The 19,911-nt window shown below is 32.1% G+C and overlaps 1 protein-coding gene across 5 annotated transcripts in view; it reads right to left on the bottom strand.

The window, feature by feature from the left end:
• Nucleotides 1-556: 556 nt before the first annotated feature.
• Nucleotides 557-19,911, bottom strand: part of LOC106792462 — a 58,669-nt gene continuing 39,314 nt past the window's right edge. For 3 of the 5 annotated variants that reach the window (XM_014758889.1, XM_014758892.1, XM_014758893.1), the window contains 12 exons: nt 19,578-19,656; nt 19,299-19,380; nt 19,158-19,210; nt 18,694-18,965; nt 17,088-18,578; nt 12,797-12,881; nt 12,281-12,362; nt 11,984-12,036; nt 2,908-3,179; nt 1,390-2,793; nt 1,056-1,169; nt 557-901 (listed from right to left, as the gene is read on the bottom strand). In XM_014758889.1, the coding sequence (XP_014614375.1) occupies nt 867-901; nt 1,056-1,169; nt 1,390-2,793; nt 2,908-3,179; nt 11,984-12,036; nt 12,281-12,362; nt 12,797-12,881; nt 17,088-18,578; nt 18,694-18,965; nt 19,158-19,210; nt 19,299-19,380; nt 19,578-19,656 (4,022 nt within the window). In that variant the 3' untranslated portion in view covers nt 557-866. The remainder of the gene's footprint in view (nt 902-1,055; nt 1,170-1,389; nt 2,794-2,907; nt 3,180-11,983; nt 12,037-12,280; nt 12,363-12,796; nt 12,882-17,087; nt 18,579-18,693; nt 18,966-19,157; nt 19,211-19,298; nt 19,381-19,577; nt 19,657-19,911) is intronic. The other 2 variants (XM_014758890.1, XM_014758891.1) reach the window with 2 other exon arrangements.

Raw genomic sequence — 19,911 nt, 5'->3', positions numbered from 1 at the left:
AACGAATAAATAGCTTTTATTATTTTACTATAATAAACGAATTGTTAAAAGTGTAAACGATATAGAAAGATAATAATTATTATTATTATGTTTCGATTTCTCTGCGAAGCAATGATTGTAACGTTTGTAAGAGCATAAATATTTGGCTCTCTCTAATATTCATTCCATTCTTAACAATTGGGTAAATATCAATTACAATTCTGCAATATTTGTTTGCTTCTCTTAAAAACACATATCTCTAATTTTGGTAAAGTATCATTCATTACTTTTCTCAAAAACACGTCAATGTTTTACAATGTTGATAGAAAAATGGGTTTTTGGGTTGTCAGAATTGAAAATTGAAATCTCGGATTTCTTTCTTGTTCTTTTGATTTTGCAGGGTTGACTTTTCTTCTGACCATTATTATTACAATTATCCAACATTTCTTTTGCTAATTTTTCCGCATCTAATTATTCTTTATCCACATACAATTCTCTTTTCAAATTTTGACCAGCTTAAATGTGTGGCCCTCATTAGTTTGTTTTATTACTTTATTTTATTTTATTTTTTTTATAGCGATGTCGTGGGCTCAAGAAAGAACACACATATTATTTATATTATTTATACTGCAACTCCTGTCAGCTGCCATGCTTAAAGTGTCATAATTAGTTGGGAACACAATTCTCCACAGAATTCGCACACAGTGAAACAGTGTTGTTTAGTTGCGGGCGAATCTCACTTATGAAGAAAACTTCAGGCGAAAAAAATGGGTCGGATGGCTGGACCGAGTTTCAAAAGCCGAGAAAATTGTTTCACTTGTCGGGCGACTGCTTTAATCACCATTAAGCTGCCCAGGTCCTCTTGCCAATTCTTCCGCTTTTAATTCTTATCTACGTAAATTTCCTACACGTCTTGGACATTCTGGAAATGTGATAAATAACAATTTAATATGTTGATACAAATATTTAAATGAATAGAAACGAAAAGCATACTGAGTTATGGGGGGGGGAGAGGGGGGAAGAGAGAGAGAGAGAGAGAGAGAGAGAGAGAATAATCTGAAATGTAAGAAGAATACCTATTGTTGTAAGAACTGGTTCTGCAACATGCACAGATGGTACTTCCACGTGTACTTCAAGAGGATCAATAAGTGAGATTTCTGTGATAACCATACGCAGTGGTTCCCCGATACCTGATTATTTAAAGTTATATATTAATTGATTAGAAATAATTAATAATCTTATTATTTTGCAGTAATGGATAGTACAACTACTAAAGCTTGCTATAAATACAAGGACATAAGGGGAAAAAGTCAAATCATGGCTACTTCAAAGATGTTGATTATTATTCTTATATAGGATAGAGTTGCGAATAATTAAATTATGAACGTGATTAATATCATCAAATTTTACCTCTTGTTGTTGGTGACTCAGATTGTTGTGATTGATGTTGTTGTGATGATTCGCTCGTCGAAGGCTCGGCTTTTGGTGGTGTATCTGATACATCACCCTCTTCCTCCTTTTCATTGTTTTCTAAGTTATCAGCATTATTTTTTTGCTCTTGTTCATGTTCTTGCTCAGATTCTAATTTTTGTTCATGTTCTCGTTCCAACTCAGTATCTACTTCTGTTTCACGTTCGTGTTCATGTTCTAGATCGCGTTCTTGTTCTACATCATGATCTGTTTTCCCTTCGACGATATGACTAGGCAGGGTCAAAGACATATCTTCCATTCCGGATACAGATTCTTCTGGCAGTGTAGTATGTGGAGTAGGTCTTCTACCTTGTCTATCACGAGTCTTATACGCTTCAGCCGTATCTGAAATGTGCTTGCACCATAACTTACGTTCGGATGGAGAAGCAGCCACTAAGTCATAAATTTGAGCTCCATTCTGCGAAGTATTGACCAAATACAAAGAATTTTTATCTACGGCATTGTGCCTGACAAGTACTGTTGATACCTTCACAATGGGACTTAATACGGAATTTGCTTGACTGGTATTAATAAATTTTAACAGGTACTTTTCATCTTGACGGTGCAAGAAAAATATGGTGTCGTCGAGTAAAACGACATGCAAATCGACCGGTTTTGCTCTATTCTGTTCCGTTCTACGCCATTGCAGTGGACCCTCGTAAATGAGTTTGCGTTTGGTTATATCGAGATTCTTGAACTCTTGAACTGTTGGGTGATCGAATTTATCGAAAGCGGATCTGTCGATGGTTCGTTGAATTTCTACGAGACGTTGGTAGTCTTCAGCTTCCTTTACAGCCTGATTGACGCGACTTAAGATTTCTCTACTGCGTTCGAGACTACGCAACACAGCMGCCTTCTCCTTTTCGTTCTTTTCCGGTGTATATTTCGCGAGATTTTCAAAGAGCAAAGGATATTTGGTTAATCTCAACATACCAGTCAATATGTGATCCTTCAATTGCAATCTCCTACAAAGAGGATTTGATTCGATCTCGTTCAAAAATGAATTTAATTTGAGATCCTTGCGACGACGATCTCTCAACGCGTCCAAAGCTACCTGTTGTTTCGCGCAGTACGTCGAGGCAGCACGTTCAAACGTCTCACCGTCTTCTCCATCGAACATCTCCAATAAAAGATCACCTACGTCACCCACGCAAGCGTTTTCTTTTTTCTTCCTCTTCATTGCTTGGTTGAAACGTGAATGAATTGCTACCATTTCGTCCAAATTCGAGAAAAGTAATTGGACCTGGTCCAAAGGTAGTAGTTGCGATTCTAGTAACGGTCTATGGAAGACATGGGACAGAACCTTCAGAGCACGTACGTGGGATCGTTCCGTGTGAAACAATTCTGTCGTCAACAAAAGAAATCAAATCGTTGATGAACACAACGTTTACCATTATTGTTTTTTGTTTCAAATATACAATTGAAACTAATTATCGATGAAAGAATCAATCTACGTACCGTTGATAACTTCTTGCCTCTTTTTCTCCGAATTAGTAAGATATGCGAGTACTTCTTCCGTGACACCTTGACTCCAATCAAAAGGATCTGGCTCGACATCGACGTCGCTATCCCACGAGGTCGATGCATTAGCCGAGGAAGTTGCTGGATGTACTTGTTCCAGGCTCGTACTTGGACTGTCCAAACTTCTAGTCGATAAACTGCTGTTGGACGAGCTACCAGCCGAATTTCCAGGAAAGGTACCGGAAGGATCGCAGTCACTGAAATAAACCCTGTAGTCAGTCAGTCGTTAACGAAACAGCTGTCTTTAACCGTAGGCAATTATCCTATATATCGGATGTCTTTGAATAAATATTTCTAATGTAACGAGGTGTTTTCTAAAGCCCTATTCAAAGAACATTCACATGGGACTATGACTTAATGGTAACTACCCACGTTCTTTACTCGGAAATGATAAACGTTAACGTCAAAGATTAATTTCATTCTACGAAATGACATGAAAATTTCAGCAAATACCTATAACTTCAATGAAATCATATACTCGTTAAGAGTATATTTGATGTGATGATCATATTGACACGATGAATATCATCAGATAGAAATATCAAAAAGATTTGTCATTCATTTTAATCCCTCTTTAATAACAACATAACTTTTTACATAATTAATGAATAGCATCTTTAAATGAGATTATACTGAATAAAATATTATCGATCGATATTTGGATTAATCAGGTACAGAGCTACCTTTCGGATCTCGTACGTCGGTCATTAACAGGAAGGGCCTCCTCTATTCCAAGGTCTCTATGTAGACCTTCGACGACGACACTCTCGTCCACGCTTGGACACCTTTTAGTAATGTCGTTTGATCGATCAAAAAGGGGAGAAGGATCCGCGTGAGATAACGGACTGGTCAAGTTCGTCTCGTTGTCACGAGAACGATGTCGAGGACGAGTACGTCGTGAGCCATGTTGTCTCATTTTTCTTATGTCTTCTTCTTACTCTCCAAGGGTTTCCACAATGGAATAAAAGAGGCACCCACGTGACAAGTGCATCACAACTACACACGTCGACATCGAACGAACGGGTTTCGATTCGATAATTACTATCACTACTTTCTCACTGTTCGCATTATCTCATCCCTTCAAACGGGGATACATAGTACTGATCCTGATTCCTTCGCGTACTTCGTGTTCTTTATTTTTTTCAAAGAATAAAAAATTTCATTTTTATTTATTAGGAAAATAAAAAATAAATGTCTGAGTTGGAAAATATTGTTATAGTATAATAATTTTGATAATATAATCTTTAATAATAAATCTATAATACGAATGAGTAATCATATTGATAGTTTGTGAGGTAAATGAGGATATAATTAGGATGAACAAAAATTTGTTATCTTTTATTCTCCTAATAATCTTTTCGAAAAATATTATTTCTTGATAGGAATATAAGACGTGTAAACTTTCATAAGTTTAACGGGTCGCTTCGTCCAAGATCAACGACAATCAACAAATGTGACGTGATTTGTATCACTCTTAAAGGTTGAACCTTATTCCTTCGATGTTAAAAGTCGGATGGGTAGGTAGATAGCGATGCACTGACATTTTCGTTCGACGTTCTAGATATTATGTGTCATGTGTGATCTTGTTACGTTGTATGATTAGAAGGGACAAATTTGTTACGATCTTACAAATTGAAAGAGGCTACATAGACTAACTATGTATTTATATAGAACGAATATGAGAGAAAGAAAAAAGAAAGAAAAAAAGGAGAGAAAAAAAATTCGTTTGAACTTTGAATTGCAATAGTACGTCATACGGATTGATCGTTTTTTTTTCCTCGTATTAGTATTAATTACGAAAATGGCGAATTAAAAAAATTAAAATTGAGAAAGACCAAGAGAAATGATAGAGTTGCAATAATTTTTTTTGTAATATTTTTCATTCATTTTTAAAAGCATCGTTTTTTTTTTATAAATATTCTTTTGCAAATTTCAACGAAAATACAATTTCTATTACTTTCCTAATAGATCTAGATTCTTTACAAGAAATAGATAAATAAATACTTTTTATATCGAATTACTATTTTCAATAAAATACTAAAATAATAAATAATATATATATAACATATTAAATTGGCCAATAAGTAATATGTGTATTTCTGTTGGAATTGGCAATATTTAATATTTATATAAATATAAATACTAATATTTTTTTTTCAAATAAAAATTTCAGATATTATATATTAATATATAAAAAAAACTGTCAACAATATACCATTGCATGCATAATTAAAATTATCTCAATAAAAAAATTGTAATAATCATAGTAATGATAATTAATCATAGTAATAATATAATATTGAAAATTTTCTTTTCAATATTATATCATTACTATGATATACAATATTAAAAATTCAATGCATCCACATTTTACTTATTATCCCAAAACCTGAATAATACTAATATTTTTATTAAAGTGATTTATAAAGAAAATTTTTTTTTTGTAAGTATTGCGCAGCAAGACGTATTTCTTTCAAAAGTACATAATAACCTTACTTACTTACTTACATATGCATGTACGCGCGCACGTGTACGTATATGTGTAAGTATATGTATATGTATAGCTATGTACATAGAAATGTAGGAGGTACAAGCTTGGGAGTTTAATCGGCGTCGATCGAGGTGAACCTTATCGAAGCCGCTCCTTCATCACTTTAATCAACCCTCTTGATATAGAACCGTCACCACGGTGGCCATATAAGCGCGCGTTCTTGTGCATACAAAAGAATGTGTATGTCGCTGGTAATGTAACAACGTGTGCAGGTAGGATATACTACTCGTGATCTATTCGTAAGGCATGAATGCTTCCGATCATCTATTCAACTAAGGCATTAGACCGAGAATATTTCTTCGTTGATGCGTATTCGTTCTTCCATTCCACCCTCATCCAATCCAACCCTTCACCCCATTACCATCTATCTCATTCCCCTATATAACTATTTTTATTTACTTTTTTTTGTCTCTTACAAATTTAAAATCCACTATATAATGCGCGCGTGAATATAAATATATATATATATATTTTATGACAAAAGAAAAATTGTATATATACATTTACGATCGATCTTTTAAAATTAATACTATCTATGTTAAATATAAAATTATGCATTCTGTCTTTTATGTGTAATTTATATTTACATATAAAAAAGATAGAGATAGAGATAATATAATATATTGTTACTAATTAAATACTTTTAATTTGAAATATTTTGTATGACATAAAATAAAATATTGAATATACATATTAAAATATACAAAATTTATTAACTTATTATTACTTTTGTTTTAAGAAAAGAAAAAGGTTAAAAAAGATGTGTATATAAAATCATGAATTATAGTTATATTGGGGTTGCATTCGTATGTTATTTCTTGATAGGTTCTGAAGTAATGATAAGAAAAGGAAAAGTGGGAGGCTGCGTGAAGACTACGCACTATACCGTTTACGTATTGATTCGAGAGTATCGATTGCGTTTCGAAAATAAAGCCTAAGACGTCTATTAAACTCCTCTTGCTATCCTTTTGCGAAGTGCTCGCTGCGTACGAGGAGGAGGAGGAGGAGGAGGCTTGATAAAACGAGGTCACTTTCCTCTTCTTCTTTCTCTCCCTTTCCTTTTTCCTTTTTTTTTTTGCTTCATCGTTCTCGCTTATCGATCTTTTTTAAACCAGATATACGAACTACATCATCATCCTTATAAAAGCTTGCGAGTTTACATTAAATGCCGATCGGCGGGAGGAGGGAGAAAAAGTTAGAAAAAGAAATAGGGCTTGGAAGATAAAATGAGAATGATGCGATATGAATGAAAATATCGATTGACTAATTTCCGAAAATAAAAAGATCATTATAAAACGAGATTATCCTACCCTATTATTTTAAAATAGCAGAAAGAGTATTAACATATATGCTAAAATTAGATTATTGTCTGCAACAAATAAAATTGTAATTAAAATATAAGCAATTTTTTAAAATTGATAATACGTATAAAAATGTATAAAATACTATTCAATACAATAAACAATATTATTAGGCTGTCCAATAAGTAATTTTGAAATTTTCTATATTTTATATTTAAATAAACAATATACTGTAATCATTAAAATTTTTGAATACAATATTAGATACTTATTTAATATTATATTATTCGCGCATGTACAATATAAGAACACGAACATATTAGTGATCGATCAAACAATTTTGAGATAACATCAAACCAGAGAGAAGCACTACAACTTGGACGTTGTATTTTACTAGGATTTCTAGCTTGAATCCGTGAAGAAGACGACAAAGAAGAAGGTAAGCCTCGTTAAGAGCTTACGTGACGACACCGGGAAAAACTATTTTGTATTCCCTATTCCATGATTAACGTATGTATGTATGCGAATAAGTATATTTTTACCTTATATTTGAATATATATCATTTGCACGATTCGTATTTATATATTTATGAACTATGTTAGTATGTTTGTATGAACGTATAAATATATTAATCTATTTATTTTATTTTTACATGTGTGTGTGTTCCTGTATGGTCTGTGTGCATGACTCGTATGAATATACTATGAATTCTGTATATATGCTGTGTGTATGTATTAGAGTTCACGATTCCATGTATCTATATACCTATGTATAATATTCATATATGTTTGTATTGTACGTAAGTACGGCTTATACGTATATAAGTTTAAACGTATATACGTATGTTTCTATATATACATATACATATATATATATATATATATATATATATATATATATATGCGTATAGGTATATACGCACGTATGTTCAAATGTAAGTATGAGTGTAAGAAAATATATGTATGTAGAAAGGATACGCGTCGAAGTTACGATTTAATCGTGGTTGGCCCGGCAAGAAAGTTGCACATCGTAAAGAAGATTAATTGCTTCTAAGGTACCTTATTCGTTTAGATTGGCTCTAGTACACGAGGTTGACTTGGTAGAGAATCTAACACGTTAAATGAACATTTTGTTTACTTTATTTTAATTCCATCAAACAATTTATATCACCGTGTCGTTTCGTTCATGTTCTTCGATCGTTTCTACTTTATATTGTCGGTAATTATAACAGCGAATATAAGTCACAAAAATCTAACCAATTCACTTTATGATTTATTTCATAGTACTGATGATAAATTAAAAGCGAAAAAATAGACAAATTCTATTTTACAATTTATTTAATATTTCTATTATATTTATATTAATCGAAATAAATCAATAAAAAATAAATGTATATTATTTTTTGATTATTATTATTAATCCACTGTCATAATCAGCGGCACATATTTCTTCATTTCTCTTTAATTCGACCGAAAAATGTTCTTTTTAAGTTCGTGACAGCAGTGTTATTCGTCTCTACGGGATACCGAAATCGGTTCAATTTAATATTCGACAGGAATACACGTTTGAAAATACCGATCACTCCTCGTGATTTTTTTTCTTTAAGATAAAATTGACTTCTCTAACTCATACATATATATATACACATGCACGCGCGCGTATCTTTTCTGTATCTTTTGCCACCCTCGTTTCTTTTCCTTTGATCAACACGATGATCGAAATAAGACCACAGCAGCACGTGACTCTATACGTCGATCCTTTTCAATCTTTCATCTTCACCTTCTCTTTACTTAACATTTTACAAGATTTGCGAGCGAATTCATCGATTCGCCAAACAGTATATTTTAACGTATTTTATCGTCAATCTATCTTTCCCTCTCCCATCCTGAAAATCCTTAGAGTTTTCATGCTATTTTTAATGTTTCATAAGCAAAACAATAATACAGCGTATTTCTATAATATATTATGATTAATAATGAATGATTTATATTTGTAAAATGTTAATGCACAAAAAAACTGATTTATCGATCCTTTTTTTTTTTACTGTTCCGTTGTGCGTTGATTTTTTATCGTAAAAGAAAAAAAAGGAAGAAGAAGAAGGAAACTCGTCGTCATCGTCGGTGTTGGCGACGGTAATGGTGTCGTTCCCTGATTGTACACGAGGAGAGGAGGACGCATCTTGATGCTTATTTGTTTGCGGAGAGCAGTCAAAGGCATCCAGTTTTACGCTCGAATGGATCAAAGACGAAAGGCACAGCGCAACCTCGAGGTCGATAATCCCCAACGCGGGTTCTGTGCGAATATTTCGAAATGACTAACTTTTAACAACCCCTTTTTTCCGTTATATTGCATATATATACACCTTTCCTTCTATGTGATCGATGGATGATGGAAAGAAGAAAAAAAAAACAGGTCGTTAAACCTTTATTCACGGTCACTTCTTTCGTTCTTTTTTTGCTCAACAAGATGAGCTCGTTCAATTTTTAATTTATTGTGCGAATATTTTCAGTTATTTATTTTTATTATAATCGGTTCTTAAATCGATCGAAAAATCAATTCGATTTGATTTAAAATCTACGAGGTACGCGGTTTTTAAACATTATAATATCATCGTAGTTCGAAATTTGTTTTTATTTATTTTAGAATTTAATTTTGAGACTCCAGACGTTTTTTTTATTTTGTTCGATTGAGATTTTTCAATTTTAGTATTGTTTTTTTATTTCGGATTTGTTAATTTATTGAAGTACTTTTAACGCGGTTCACACTTTCATCAATCGATCTCGAAATTTTTCCTTTCCGATGACATCACCGATCGCAACTAACTCGAATCGACGTAGAAAGATTTTGCGTTCTTCCTCGATTTGTGTTTAGCATTGAAAAATGAACTACAACGAAAACCAACAACAAGCACACAACCACAACTACCACCACCACCACCAACGACGACGACGTCAAACGATTTACGAAGAATTCCTTTGATTTAGATTTTCAGCTACTTTTTCACACTTATATATCCAATCTCTTTGATTTCCGAACTTAAGATCACCGGCGACCAGTGGTGATCTACAATATTATAGATCATTTATCGATGAAATATCTTCCGAGATAATTACACTTGCACGATCCATTTTATTTTTTAACTGTAATTATTCTCTAAACTCTTTATATCTGACGATCACGTAACATTTGTTAGAAAATAAAGAGGTACAAATGAATAACACATGGATCGAGATTTGAAATAGAAAACAAGGATAAAAATAACACAAGTGAACAAAATAAAATAAAATAAAATAAAATAAAATAACATGAAGCGGATAATATCGAAGCTTAGACGGAGAATCGACGTAATTGAAATTGATCCGCCTTTCGGGTGGGTCAAAGAGAGAAAGAGAAAGAGAAATTGTGTATATGTGTGTAGGGTTCGTAGTCGCGTGCGTGGGCGTTTCGTACCGTCGAAGCGACGCAACTGCCATCCGTAGAATTGAACGTTAAACGTCAGACTGAAGGCTTCCTCTAGCTCCTCTTCATGCACACCTTTAGAAAATGAGGAACCTAGAGAGGAGAAAGAGTGGAGAGGTAAGCAGGGAGAAGAATCGTTTTTCGAGTCTGCGTACTTTTCACGTGTACTTTGAAATGCGCTCCGATTATACAGCAGCAGAGCAGACAGAAACAGAAACAGAAAAAACAATTCAAAAAGAGAGAACAAAAGAAAAGAAAATTATGAGAGAGAGAAAGAAGGAAAAGAAAAGAGAGAAAATAAAAATTGTGAGAGAGAGAGAGAGAGAGAGAGAGAGAGAGAGAGAAAGAGAGTGGGAGTAAAAGAGAAAATGATGAAAGAAGGCGGGGTGGGGGCGGGGGTAAGAGATGGAAAGGGAATTTTGCCAAAAATTCACGTTAATCGTTTCACGAGTAACGTTTACAAGGGGTAAGAAGGGGGAAGATGAAATTTATAAAGACAAGGAAGATGGCATATGACGATGATGCATCGAAGATGTTAGAAACGAGCTACTCGACGGTCGTTGCACGTTAGAACTACATAATTTTTCTCATATACGATACAACAACGAATGTTGTTCAAAGATTAACTTGTTATTGTTGCAAATGATTCCACCAGACATATATTTTACAATTAAAATCCATAATTGTTTAATTTGTGATAGTTTTTACTCATGTACATTTATATAACGTGTTTTTGGATTACGCGTAGGATTATTTGCATATTCGGCAACCCTTCTTGGATAATTGAAGTCTTCATTTTAATTCGAATTCATGGAATAAACAAATGTGAAATATTATCTTTTATGGGAATTGGAATTGATTCGCGTTATACATCAAAATTTTTCGTTTGTTCAGTCATATAAAGAGAAAGAGAAAGAGAAAGAGAAAGAGAAAGAAAAAGAATAGAATTCGTATTTTAATTGAATTAAGTTAAGTGAATTTTTAATGAATATAATTGCTTTTCCAATTATATTTTTCATTTCGATACAATGCATTAGAATAATTTTCAAATAATCAAGTCTCATCAAAGATTTATTTTGTCAGTTTTTTCATATAGTTGACTTTATATATGTATAATAAAAAAAGAAAACCACACACACAAATTTAGCATCTTTCTCTTTTTTTACTCTCTTCCTGAGGGTTTCAAGGTTTGTTTAAAATAGTGCCGATAGTCGTAGTAGGTTCTTCTGGCAATTGTACAATTTTGTAATAAACTAACACCGATGACAGTTTGACAGAATGGTCGATGTACTTTGAGAAATAATTTGTCAGTCCCACGTGTCAGTTTGCAAACGCTTTTCTTCTTCTTTTTCTTCATCGAAATCATCATCATCATAAAGTTCTTTTTCTTTAAAAATGACGTTGTGAGTAATCCTATCATTGAATTCGTGGAAAAGGAAAAACTAACTAATCGTGGTGTTTTCTCTCATTCGTAGAATTAGGATTAAAATGAGAAATTCCTTCTGAAGTACCTAATCGAATTAGGAATGGAATCTAATAATGCACGCGTTACACGCATTACTTCATTCGATCAACTTATTCCTCACCCACTCGTAATTTTTTTTCCTTCTAATTTTATGCCTGATAATTTTATGACTTTTTTTGGTTGTTCAAGTTAATTAGAAAAGAAACAAAAAATAATCGAATCAAGTGGTAACTTACTTTGTTTTGGAGAGATTAGGATCGCTTGTCTTCCGTTTTTCTCGTAATTGTCGCTGTAACAAAATATATGCAAGAAATTAATAAGCAGTTTCAATTTTGTATTACTATTTTTGCATTACTATTTTTGCATTACTATTTTTGCATTACTATTTTTGCATTCCAATTGTTCTTATTAGCAATGTATTCTTTTTTCTATTTACGATACAAATACTCCTGCTGTTGTGTTTATTTAAATATAAAATACTAAAAACTTGTAGTATTGGGTATAAATATCCCAAGTAAAAATTTGTCTCTCACCTTATGATGTATCCGTTCCTTGTAACTCTCAGACCTATTTATGTTTGATGTCTTTGGCTTACTGGAAAACTTATGGTGGATCCTAAGTAATACAAAATAAATAAAATATATAAATTTAACAATTAATTAATAATATCTATATTAAACATAAAGGAGTATTTTCTTCTTAGTAGTTAATGTGTAATGGTGTGACGTTGACAAAATTAGATAAAAAGAAAAGAAAAAAATGTTGAAGTAAAAAAAGAAGAAGAAGAAGAATGTGGTTCTCTAGGAATGAAGATGAAACGAGAATATGTGAACGATTGCGTCGTTTAGAAATGAATGAAAAGAGATTTACAGAGAAGCATATGTTTAAAAAGAAATCAACGTTTGATACGTTCAAAGATATCTATCAGGAGATAAACATCGATCGTTTTTTCGTAGAAATCTTGTTCATAAAAGTGCCGTCAGGAAATTCACGTCTTCTCTCTGCCAATTTCTTTTATTTTTTTAGTAAAGATAATTATAAAAACATACATTTCGGACATTTCTTCTTTAGAGGAAGGATCGTCCGTATTATCGGCCGTGTTTCCGGTTGTACCACCGTCTCCGTGATGTTCTCCTAAAAGCACGAATGAGATAATTCATTATTTAACATCTATCGAGAAAAAGAAAGCTTGCAATTAACCTTTGATATTAAAAATAGTTATGCAGAAGAGGAGAGAGAGAGAGAGAGAGAATTATTCATATTACTACACTCCTCACGCAAATTCTTTGACACAAAAGTTTTTATAGTAAAAATAAATATTAACTTGACGCGTGTTGTTTTCAAAACTAATTATTTAAAAGTAACACTCACTTTCATGTATATATGTACATTTTTATTAAATATTCTTTTATTCAATAAAAAACTTAAATATTTGTCAATAAAATGATAGAAATTTGTCTAGCAACCCAATACCATGGGCAATAGGTGATGAAATGTAACATAGTCAGAATCAATATAAATACATATACATACTAAATATACGTATATGAGAAACAAGTTAACGTGTCTCTCTTTCTCACTCTCTCTCTGCATATGAAATTTCAAAATGTATAGAAGGAAATAAATCTGTGCATTTAGTAGACGCATGCGTCGTTCTAATTTTATCAACCTCTAAGAAAATGTAAAGCCCGTTGGATTGAAATTTCTCTGATTTCGCGGGAGGATGATTCTGATCGATTTGTTCTCGACGTCAAGTTAGTCTCTTAAGCACCTAACAGAGTTCTAACAATAAGTATGCATTTCTAAAAACACGTGTTTTGGTTATATACGTAAGAGTTTTTAGTCAATCATTGCCAAAATAAAATCGATCTTAGGAGAGATCTATCAATTTTTTGGTTCTACTAATTGAATACATAGTCGCAGTATATATAAATATATACGTGATATACATATATCTGTGATATATATACATATTCTTTCTCTCTTTCTCTCTTTATTTATTTATTTCAAACGTGTTTCTCTTTTGGGCGTCGCAAGAAAGAGAGCCTGGCGTTTCTCCAAATATCCAATCTCATATGGAAGAAGCTTATCAGCAAAGTCGAACGAACAGCTTTCCCGTCCGTAAAGGCACAGCGTGGGTTATACGATCGTCTAAGTATAGGACCACAGATTAACGCGTCAAAGCAAAACGACGAGTCTCTCTTGGGTATGCCATCGAATCAGACGAGGAGAGAAAATTACAGAGTGAGAGAGAGAGAGAGAGAAAGAGAGAGATCAAAAGTAATAGAGAAAGAGAAATAGACAAGAAAAATAGTATAAAAAGAGAGAGAGAGAGAGAGAGAGAGAGAGAGAAATAAATAAACAGAAAGAAACAAAAAGAGAAAAAAAAGAAAAATATAAGGGGGACAAAGAGGGATAGAAAGAAAAATAGAGATTTTAAAAAAAAAAAATAACGTCGTGGCAAATCGAAAATGTTTGCGAAAAATGCAGAGACAACTAGGGAAAAGAAAATTCGACGGGGGTGGTTTCTGTTTCTCTGTATAAAAAAAAAAGAAGAAGAAGAAAAGAAAAAAATAGTTTTCGGTCTATAAGACACATATGCCCACATCTGTAAATTTTAAAAATAGATGTCGAGGAGCATTTTTGAATTCGATTTAAAAAAAAGTTTTCCTCTGGTTACCTTTATCCCTTGTTAACACTACCACCCACCCCTGTCGATTTCACGCATGTCTCTTCTCGTCTCAACGAGAGGGCTGCGAAAATATCTTCTCCTATGATTTTACCCTCTATTTATCTTTTGCTTTATTTTTTTTATTCTATTTTATTTTTTCTTAAGTTATTGTTGTTGTGCATTCATAACTAAAGAATATTTATATAATTTTATAAATGTTAGAGGTGTATATATATAAATATATACACACACATACTAATTATTTATTCACGAAAATGCTGTTCAAATAAATTCTAAGAAGTTTACGCATAACTTTTAAGCGTTCCTTTATCAGAGTAAAAAGTTTATTTATTTCTATGAAGTAATTATATTTTCGTCTTATGTTCTTTGTTTTTTTTTTTTTTAATAATATACAGTAAATTTCGTTTCTTTTTTTTTTTCGTCAGGTTTATTTCCTAAGTAATATTATGCAACGAACATGAACCACTAACCTGCGGATTATAAACTCTCGTTGTATTTACAAGTAAGTACATATATATTCGATTTCAAAAGTTGCTATTAAAATTATATATCGTCAATTTTCCATCCAGTTTTACACGACAATGTAATAAAAATAATTACAAAAATGTACAATTTAATAAGTAAATCTTAATACAACGAAATAATAATTATAATAGCAATAATAATAATAATAATAATAATAATAATAATAATAATAATAATAATAATAATAGTAATAATAATAATAATAATAATAATAATAATAATAATAATAATAATGAGAGCATTAATCAACTCAGAACATCGGCCGCAACAATGCGCTATTTAAATTTTTTTTTAATTTAGCAATGAATTAGCTCAGGTCCACGACGAGAAGAAATAAATAAATAATAATAATAGCAATAATAATTATTATAGTAATATAATATCATCTAAAAATATTATTTTTCTTTTTTTTTTATAAATTTACATAAATCTTTTATTTATAGATGATTGGAGGGTTTTCATTATCTAGATATAATGAACGAACATTTGATTCATTAATTCAATTCTACAAATAGAGAGCTTATTTTATTATTTCCCAATCCTGTCTTTTTTTTTTTTAAATATAATTTAATATTGATGACGATGTGCAACAATTGATAAATCGATCACGTAGTCATAGTTAAGTCCTATTACTTTTTTTAATAAAACTTTTCAATTATTTCTGTTTATTATTTCATACATTCTTTGTCAGCATCATTTAATTGTTATTAAAAAATGCACAATGCTAATTAATTATCTGCAATTATTCTCATTGATACTAGTATTAGCAACACATTTTTCTTTTTTTACAAATGAATAAACTAAAATGTAAAAGAAAAAGATACAAAACAAAAAACGTATGTGAATTTAGGAAGCCGGAAATTTGGTTAATGCAAGTAATTTTGGATAGTAAAATATTCAAAATAATTTATTGCTCGTTCGTTACCTTCCATTTAAAAAAAAAAAAAAAAACTCTTTAATTAATTTTCTTTCATTTTTTTGTCAATGAAATTTTCTAATAATAACCGAAACTTGTATATAATCCGAAAAATTTTATTTTCTATTGCATGAATCAATTAAATATAGACAGGCGTAAAGTATCATAATTAACAAAACAAAATTCAACTCTTTTTTTTCAACTTGGAAGTTGCAACATTCATTCATATTTAAATCAAATTACTTTAACTCATTCATATACTTTACCTATTCAATTCAAACTCTTTAGTTAAAGCTTTTCTGTAGGGGATTTTTATTTTTCTTTCTTATTATTTTATATATACTTTTCATGATCATTTTTTTCTGCTTAAAAGTATTTGTATATTGTATATACTAAAATAATTCATTAAAACCATATATACAAGCATTTAAAATAAAATTAGTTTTTCGTTATTAATTATAACACAAAATAAATTAAGTAATGGAATAAACAAACGAAGAACTTTCAAGTATTGAATGAGAATAAAACAAAATTTTATTTATTTTGTAAAAAAAAAGTTACTCTTAATTTTTTTTTCTTTTTATTGTAAATCAAAATTGTAAATCAGCGCCGTAAATTTTTTAATATTGAAATAATAAGATTAAATCAGAGTGCAAGGAAAATATAACAAAATGCGATAATTAACTAATAATCATAAAACTTATGTTCTGAAGGGTGAACTCGCTTTAACGTTTTTCCTCTTATGTATGGATGGATATATGAATTTATGTATGTGTTTATATACATGGGCGTTAATTTACAAGTCACGATATATACATATATACGTAAATATATATATATATTATACGTATAATACGGTATAATATTATCCCGTATTTGATCACGATTGCTACGCGGTTGTGAATTATATACAGTTTTTTTTTTTTTATACCCGTAAGCTGTTCTTTTCCGTTTATCTTTCATTTCTTCCATATAAGTGTAGATATTTAAAGAAAAACCAGGATAATTAAATAATAAGCTTTTTAGTCGAAGCAATTAAGGGTTGCGTTAAGCGCAAAAATAAATTCGCGACAGACGCGAAAAGCGCTCGCTACCCTGGATCGCTAGTTAATTTTTCTATTCATTCTTTTCTCTTTTTTATCATGTATAAAAATGTAAAGCTATAATTAAAGCAAAACAAAAGAATCATCAATACTGCTATCCCCACCTATGCCATCTCCCAAATACAATAGGTTTTGTTGCTCGTTTCTTTGTTTAGCAGCATCCAACTCTTCTTTTTCTTCGATTTCTCGTTCATGAACATGTTCGCGTACGCTTTCGGTATCATTTTCAAGTTCTCTGTCCGATTCTGGCAAATTTTGCAAATGTACCTCCGTTTCTGGCTCCAACTCGTGTTCATGCACTGGTTCAATGTCATGTTTATTAACTTGTTCATGTTCACATTCATGTTCCACTTCAGTTTCGTGATTCTGCTGTTCCAGTTCTGATTCGTGTTCGTATTCTATTATAGGCTCGTGCTCATGTTCTGGTTCATGTTCTTGTTCTGTCTTAGGATATGTTTTTTCTTCTACGACACGACTAGCTAAGACAGAAGGTGTATCCTCTGGGACAGTTGACGAAACCGTCTCTTCTGGCAGTGTTGTAGGAGGAGTTGGTCTTCTGTCTTGTTTATCACGAGCTTTATAGGCCTCGGCAGCTTCCGAAATATGTTTGCACCACAACTTACGTTCCGATGGAGAAGCAGCCACTAAGTCATAAATTTGTGCTCCATTTTGTGAGGTATTGACCAAATACAAAGAGTTTTTGTCAACAGCATTATGCCTGACCAGTACCGTGGATACTTTTACGATTGGGCTTAGTACAGAATTTGCTTGGCTAGTGTTGATGAATTTAAGAAGATATTTTTCATCTTGACGATGTAATAAAAATATCGTGTCGTCGAATAAAACAACGTGCAAATCGACCGGTTTTGCTCTATTCTGTTCCGTTCTACGCCATTGCAGTGGACCCTCGTAAATGAGTTTGCGTTTGGTTATATCGAGATTCTTGAACTCTTGAACTGTTGGGTGATCGAATTTATCGAAAGCGGATCTGTCGATGGTTCGTTGAATTTCTACGAGACGTTGGTAGTCTTCAGCTTCCTTTACAGCCTGATTGACGCGACTTAAGATTTCTCTACTGCGTTCGAGACTACGCAACACAGCMGCCTTCTCCTTTTCGTTCTTTTCCGGTGTATATTTCGCGAGATTTTCAAAGAGCAAAGGATATTTGGTTAATCTCAACATACCAGTCAATATGTGATCCTTCAATTGCAATCTCCTACAAAGAGGATTTGATTCGATCTCGTTCAAAAATGAATTTAATTTGAGATCCTTGCGACGACGATCTCTCAACGCGTCCAAAGCTACCTGTTGTTTCGCGCAGTACGTCGAGGCAGCACGTTCAAACGTCTCACCGTCTTCTCCATCGAACATCTCCAATAAAAGATCACCTACGTCACCCACGCAAGCGTTTTCTTTTTTCTTCCTCTTCATCGCTTGGTTGAAACGTGAATGAATTGCTACCATTTCGTCCAAATTCGAGAAGAGCAATTGGATCTGATCCAAAGGTAGTACTTGCGAGTCTAGTAACGGTTTATGGAAGACATGGGATAGTACCTTCAGAGCACGTACGTGAGATCGTTCCGTATGAAACAGTTCTGTCGTCAACAAAAGAAATTAAAATCGTTGATGAACAACGTTTACCATTATTCTTTTTTTTGTTTCAAATATACAATTGAAACTAATTTTCGATGAAAGAATCAAACTACGTACCGTTGATAACTTCTTGCCTCTTTTTTTCCAAATTACCAAGACGCGCGAGTACTTCTTCCGTTACACCTTGACTCCAATCAGAAGGATCTGGTTCGACATCGACGTCGCTGTCCCACGAGGTCGATGCATTAGCCGAGGAAGTTGCTGGATGTACTTGTTCTAGACTCGTACTTGGACTGTCCAAACTTCTAGTTGATAAACTGCTGTTGGATGAACTACCAGCCGAATTTCCAGGAAATGTTCCGGAAGGATCGCAGTCACTAAAACGTGTCCTGTTGTTAATTGTACAGGCAACGTATAGACAATTAATTAATTAAATGTTTGTCAGGATAATTTTTGTTGTTGTTGTAAAAACATTTGCTTTGTAAGTCTATTGTTAACTATCTCGTTAATTAGATATTCTGAACATAATTGGCAGTTTACTTAATTCAAGAAATATATTTTACATAATAAAAACGATTTACTTTGTTTTGGAGAGATTCGGATCACTGGTCTTTCGCTTTTCTCGTAACTGTCGCTGCAATGAATAAAGACAATTAATGTATTGCGAAGTTTCTTATATAATTCACAATCCCCATTAGGATTTGATTTCTTTATTCTCTTACCTTATGATGGATCCGTTCCTTGTAACTCTCAGACCTATTTATGTTCGATGTCTTTGGCTTACTTGAAATATTTTGCTGCACCCTAAATATTCGTAAGCGATAAAGCAACAAAATTCAAGACTTATAATAAAATATTAATATAAATTCAATCATAAAAATTCTGTTATAATTTAGGAAAAATTGATTTCTCTTTTTTTGATATTTAAAATAGATAGAAAAATAAATTATAATACTTTGTAAGTTTCTTTTCATTTAGTATGATAAATAATGATAACGTACATTTCGGACATTTCTTCTTTAGAGGAAGGATCGTCCATGCTATCGGTGTTTCCGGTTGTACCGCCTCCGCGATATTCTCCTAAAAGCAAGGAATAAGAGAATTCATTATTTAACATGCATATAACACACAACCTCCAATAAATATTCATAGTTTGTGCATTCAAGTTTACAATGCATATAAAGAACATCGATCAGTTTAACAAATATTTCTACTACGTCTTTTTACTTAACGTTCATTTTTCCGAGTTTTGATTAAACCAAATAATTAATAGACGAAACGATTAATCAATTTATAAGAAAATAATATACATACCTTTTGTTTGTTTGTTTTTTT

This window comes from Polistes canadensis, unplaced genomic scaffold, assembly GCF_001313835.1.
Source record: "Polistes canadensis isolate GaletaPanama2010 unplaced genomic scaffold, ASM131383v1 scaffold_438, whole genome shotgun sequence".
NCBI lineage: Eukaryota > Metazoa > Arthropoda > Insecta > Hymenoptera > Vespidae > Polistes > Polistes canadensis.
This window is presented reverse-complemented; position numbering and strand designations above follow the sequence as displayed.